Source organism: Gavialis gangeticus, unplaced genomic scaffold (genome assembly GCF_001723915.1).
Source record: "Gavialis gangeticus isolate Ggan-Ray unplaced genomic scaffold, GavGan_comp1, whole genome shotgun sequence".
In the NCBI taxonomy this organism is placed as follows: domain Eukaryota; kingdom Metazoa; phylum Chordata; order Crocodylia; family Gavialidae; genus Gavialis; species Gavialis gangeticus.
In genome coordinates this window covers 17,675,950-17,681,949 of record NW_017729011.1, presented here as the reverse complement: position 1 = coordinate 17,681,949, position 6,000 = coordinate 17,675,950, and the positions used below count along the sequence as shown (strand labels likewise).

Here is a 6,000-nt window from a genome sequence, read left to right as displayed (position 1 = left end):
AAGGTGTGACTGGCTATTTCTTACACAGATGCATTGGTGAGTGTACAAGGTGTTACTGGTGATTTCTTACACACACTAACCAGTGTGTGCATCAGATGTTACTGGCTATTTCTTACACACGCGTTGGTTAGCGCGTACCGGGTGACCGGTGATTTCTTACATACCACAACTCCCCCCGCCCCCCCCCCTGCAGCCGAGCCCGCGCATGCGCACCGCTCCCCGGTGCCGGACTCCAAGTCCCAGGCTGCCCCGCGGCGGGGCGGACGGGGGCGGCCAAGATGGCGGACGGGGTGCTGAGCCCCGGCGTGAACCTGGAGGCCTTCTCGCAGGCCATCGCGGCCATCCAAGCGCTGCGCTCCAGCGTCACGCGCGCCTTCGACTGCCTCAAGGACGGCATGCGCCACCGGGAGACGCTGGAGGGCCGCGAGAAGGGCTTCGTCTCCGCCTTCCAGGACAGCCTGCACTCCGTCAGCCGCGACCTGGGGTGAGCGGGGCGGGGCTCGGCCTGGCCGGGCTGGGGGGCTTCGTCTCCTCCAACTCCTCCCCTTGGCAGGAGCAGGCTCCAAGCTCCCTAAACCCCGTGGAAAAGGGACACGTGGGATGTGCAGCAGCCCCCTTTACGCCTCGCTGCCCTGGGCTGAGAGTGGAGCCGAGGGGCCCCAGGGAGAGCCGTCCTGCCCGTCCTTGGGGTGCCTGGTGTCTAGCTGGTGAGGTCTTCTAGCGGCTGGGGTTGGGGGTCGTAGCCCCTCTTCTAAGCGACCTTCCTAAAAGCCACCCCCCCAGTGGAGCAGATGCCTGGATTTGCCATGGGGGCAGCTGGTGGCATCGTTGCCACAATATGTTAGAGTAGCTGATGTGAAAATAACCTGTGTTCTTCTTGTTGGAATAATGTTGGCCTGTATTCGCTGTCCTTGCTGTTTGCTTCCTAGCATAGGGCTCAGTTCTGCCAAGGGATTGGCCATATGGATGGTAAGGGGCCACCAGACTCGATAGGGAGCATTAATATCGGTAACAAGCCGCCGGGATCAATGGGGAGCATTAATACCAGTAGGGGGCCACCTGCATAGGTCCCTTCTGGTTGGTCATTACCATAGCAGGATCCAGGCTGTAGCCTTGTTTGCCTTGTCGAAGGCCTGTGGTCTCTTTTTAAAAGGTTTTTAAGTAATCGGGTTTCTCCTGTGAACATTAGGAAACTTCCCAGGCACCTGGGGGGAAATCCAGTTCCCAACCAAGAGCAGCCAAGAACTCAATCCAGGCAAGCAGTGTTTAATTATTTCTTGTCTCAGTGCCAGTTGATGTGTTGCACTGCGACCCACGTGCTTATATCAAGGGTGAATATAAATGGGCCTCCTACCTGGTTGTGCAAGATTTGAGTTGCAGAAGAATTGGACGACTGTTCACTGCTTTGTTAAATTTCTACCCTCGCTCTGATTGGTTTTCCTCTTGTCTGCACACAGGTGCGTGTGTGTAAAGCTGTATTTTAGAAATGGCGTAGGATGAAGATGGTGCTACTCTTCCTTCGCTAAACAAATATGGTGACAACGTAACCTTCATTAAGCTGTTTTCAGAATTTCCCCTCTTTTTCTTTCTTAGAGAGAGACAGCATTTGGCACAAATGCATTCCTACAGCATCTTCAGTTTAAGGGGATACGTACCTCCTTACCCAAAGCATGCACTGATTCAAACTGTATGTGTGCAGTCAGTGTTGGCTGAGGACATGGCACTGTCAGTGCTGTTGGAAGCCTTGAAAACGAAGGGCAGTAACAAGCCTGAAGCTGCCTAGCCCCTGTTATTTCTTCTGAGAGCTACTTCCCCTTCTCTGTTTCTGGGGCAGTTGACTGGTGGACATTTAAATTACAAAGAAAACAGTGGGGTTGAAAAGTGCTATGCACTTAAGTGATTTATGTATCTAATTTATGCCAATAACAGGGTTTGTTGCACTGTCATCAACAGGCAACAAATTGGGACAGGCATTAGTGAATTATGCCTTTCTCTGATGTGCACATAAGTGGAGTACAACAGAGCTCTAATCTTTTTTTCTGTGTGTTGCCGTATAATTGGGTTAAATTATTTTTATCATTTATGTAGCATTGAGAAGTGAGAGGTGCTTTTTGGGCACGCAACAGCATATTTCAGTTTTACAAGAAAAAAATCTGACAATCTCTTGTCTTCAGCAGATTTGGGGAATCTTTGCATTGGTTTCAGTTGACTTTGTGCCATGTCCTGAAAGGGCTGATTTAGGACTGTGTGGGTGCATCCCCACATTCATTAATGCACCATAATTATGGTGCGTTAAGTTTAGTACCTGCTATTACAGGTACTATCTTAATGCACTGTAATGAGTGCTACTGCACATTAGTGCCATTTTTTATTGTGCCACTTAATGTGTGTTAGACAAAGTCTATTGTGCACTAGCATGCTTTCTGCATGACACGCTAATGTGCAGTAGAATTAGTCTAATGCACTTTTAACATCTCATGTAGACATGCCTAGTGTTGCAGGTACAAGCACATGTAGTCCTGTTTATTTTAGTGTTAGTAACAAGGCTGTGGTAAGAAAAAGAATGAAGTGGCAGTGGGAAAACTGTTTGGATCCCTTTAACAATTAATGTCCTGATTTCTGGCATTCATGTTGATAAACTTCATCAAATATCCATTAAGCTTGGGATTTTATTTTTATTTGAGATTTTGATGTAATGCCTAAAAAGTGAGATGGCACTTCATAGACATTTGTGAAAGCAGATTCTTGTCCCAAAGCACTACCTGAAGACAAGGCTAGACTTCAGATGAGAAGGATGCAAAAGTATTATTTCCTCCTTTTTGTACTTTCCATTTTAATTTGGTTGTTCCTGAATATGATGTTCCTCACTTGAGTCTGGATCTGTGGAGACTGTGTGGCTCCTTCTCTGATAGGAGTTCGTGTTCTTACAGCAGCATTCCTTGGTGTACTCAGACATGGTCTAGACATGCCTCCCCCTTCAGTGTTTGATATAGATTAGGAAGTGTGTACGATGCTTTTGAAAATACAGGATGCTTCCTTGCCCTGAAAACTTATAGTCTACACATCTGATTTGTGCAGTAGTGCATTCTACTGGTTTGGCTATGTTCAGCCCTTAATTATGAGCTCAATCTAATAAAGTGAAAGACTAGGCTTTAATTTAGAAAGCATGGATCCTTGAGAGAAACCAATTCTTTGTCTGCAGGTGAACATTGTAACAGTTGCAATCAGTGGAGGTGCTTAAGTTGGAGTCCTGCTGATTCAGAAGGCAGGTGCTGTTTAAGAGTGGCTCTGGGAACTGTCCAGGGCCTTGGTCACAGATATCCTGTGTCTGTTGATCTACAGGGCCTGTTACAAAGCCAGTGTACTTACCCATGTTTCTAGGGAGAAGGAAGCACAATGAAGCAATATATTGGCAGGATAAAGTATTTTTTAATTCCTTGTTTAACACTAACACTCAAACATTTGTTAAGCTGCATTGAGCTTTGGGCAGGCACTTCTAAAATTTTATGTCTAAATCGAAGTTGAGTTTAAAAGAAATCAGTAAAGGTAGATCTTATCAGAGTAAGACATGGTCCTTACACCTCCTGCATGTGTGTATCTGCACATCTAAAATGACAGCTGTCACTGATTTTCTGGGATAGTCCCAGATTTCATGGTTGTACCCTGCTGTCCTGCAGAACTCTCCAAAATTTGACTTTGGCCCTCATGTGAAAAATTGGTGTCAGATCAGCATCAGACATTGTCCCAACTGGGGCCAGACTTCTCAAACTATACAGCTGCGTGACCTCTGCAACTGAGTTAGTGGCCTTCCATTTCATTGCTACTAATTGCTGTTTGTGGACTAGTTCTAGATCTTGCTCCCTGAATGTTGATAGCTTTATACAGGACTGACACAAAAAGGTGGTATTTTCTTTCTTCCACTTCTAGTGAACTGGAACGTCTGAGCAATCTGGTTGGCAAACCATCTGAGAACCATCCTCTTCATAATAGTGGATTGTTGAGCCTAGATCCTGTACAGGACAAAACTCCTCTCTACAGTCAACTGCTTCAGGCCTACAAATGGTCAAACAAGGTAAAAAGAATGTGTATTAAAATGCTGAAATGATGACTTGATATCTAGCTAAGCTTAGTGTTTGGCGTGCAGTGCACATAACATTTGATTTGCCCTTTAGGCACATCTCTGTGTCCAGGCTGCAGAACTTGCCGTAAAATTGTGGAGCAGAATTTAAGCTGTAATTTTCTGAATGTCAGGCCATGTTCTAATATTATCTTCTGTTTGTCTTCACATTTCTCCAACGGAGTCTTAACTGTGAAACACATGAATACCTTGAGTGTTGTCTCTTTTGCTGCATGTTATTTTAGTGCAGACATCCAACAAATAAATGCCTGTCTGCTCTCAGCCACAACATTTCCTACTGCATCTAAGGACAGTGAAATGCAGAGGCAGGGTCAGGAGCTGCTGAAGACCCCTCCAAACCTGCTTGCGAAAGAGAAATGGAGAGGAGATGCATTGCCTTCCCCTTTATTAAAAGCTTTAGCTGCTTCCCATGCCTTTCCATGTGTCGTCATCATCCCCTGTCTTGTAGCTGAAACCATTTATTTCCTGCCTTTCTGATGATTTTCCCAGTATAGGTCTGCTTTATAAAAATCATTGGCACAGCCAGTATCTCTGGACTGTATAAATTAAAGTGAATTCAGAGTAAACACCACAAAGAATACTGTGCAGAGCATAATGTTAACTTTCATTTTTGAATTTGAGTTAATTTAACTGTAACTGCTTTGGGAGTTTTGGTCTACTTTAGAACTCAATGTCAATTTAAAATATGATTATTCACCTGGCCCGCTTCCAATGCCCTTCAGGCCCCCTAGAAAAAAAATGAATGGTTTCTGTGTAAAATTTAGTTATGATAAGAAGTTCACTTTCCATAATCATGAACTCTCCTCCTTTAGTGTATTTAGAGACTTAAATTGAGCATATACCCTGCTTTGAGTACAGCCAGTGCAAGTTGTAGTGGATTAAAACTTGTGTTGCTTAATTTTTCTTTTCTTTCAGTGCAGAAAAGATACAAGTTCACTCTTGACACCACAATACTTCAGCTTTGCTTCTGTCATCTTGGATTTTTCTAGCATATGCTGACAGGCAGTTTGTTTGTTGCCTTGTTTGAAACAACTATGTTGAGTTAATACAACTAGGAAATGAGTTAATTTATGACGTGTTTTATCACTAGCAAGAGGCTATGCAGTTGGAACTTAATGACTGATTATCATGTACAAGACAGGGCAGGGTCTTTCTCTTTCACATCACTGTACAGATTCTGTTGCACTAAACAGGAATGAAAAATAGCAAAAATTATTCTGGTCAGTGACGTAAACAGGTAGATGTTGCGATTGAAGAATATTTCCTGTGATGCATAAGCAAGACCATCTTTCAAACTCCAGAATGACTTTGGAAGTCCATCTTTATTTGAAAGCTGATCTGGCATTATTGAGATCCACACACAGAATCTCTCAAAGCCTTTATTACAGCCCTTTTTGAAACGGTACACGTCTGTTAATATTTTGGCGGCAACTGGTACGTAGCAGTAAGATGCTTGATTTTGGGGAGGAACAGGAGGGCAGGGATTTTTTTTTCAGTAGAAACATGCTATACAGATCCAGCCTATTAACAGCACTACTCATTTTCACTTTGTTTCCTGCCATTAGTTTTAAATCAGATTCTAGGAAGGAAAACAATTGATATATGTATTTATTGATATATGTGTTGTTCTTGGAGAGTAGCATAGAAACTTTACGCTTAGGCACAAATATTTCTGACTATATGCTTAGTTCTTTAGGGATTTAGTTACTTCTTTAGAGAATTAAATCAATTTAATTACATGACTTGTAACAGAACACTTTAAAATATAAAATGTCCAAAGAGCTACGCAGAGCTGTTGTGCTGTTTTTTTGTTGTAGTCTCTGCTCCTTTTGGAAAGCATGAGGCTTCAGTATTCTCTGCAT

At 43.7% G+C, this 6,000-nt stretch overlaps 1 protein-coding gene across 1 annotated transcript in view; it reads left to right on the top strand.

Moving 5' to 3' along the window:
• Positions 1–256: 256 nt before the first annotated feature.
• The window catches only part of MED27 (mediator complex subunit 27), a 160,469-nt gene continuing 154,725 nt past the window's right edge, over positions 257–6,000 (top strand). The window contains exons 1-2 of the mRNA XM_019510707.1: positions 257–484; positions 3,928–4,072. Coding sequence (XP_019366252.1) covers positions 279–484; positions 3,928–4,072 — 351 coding nt within the window. The 5' untranslated portion in view covers positions 257–278. The remainder of the gene's footprint in view (positions 485–3,927; positions 4,073–6,000) is intronic.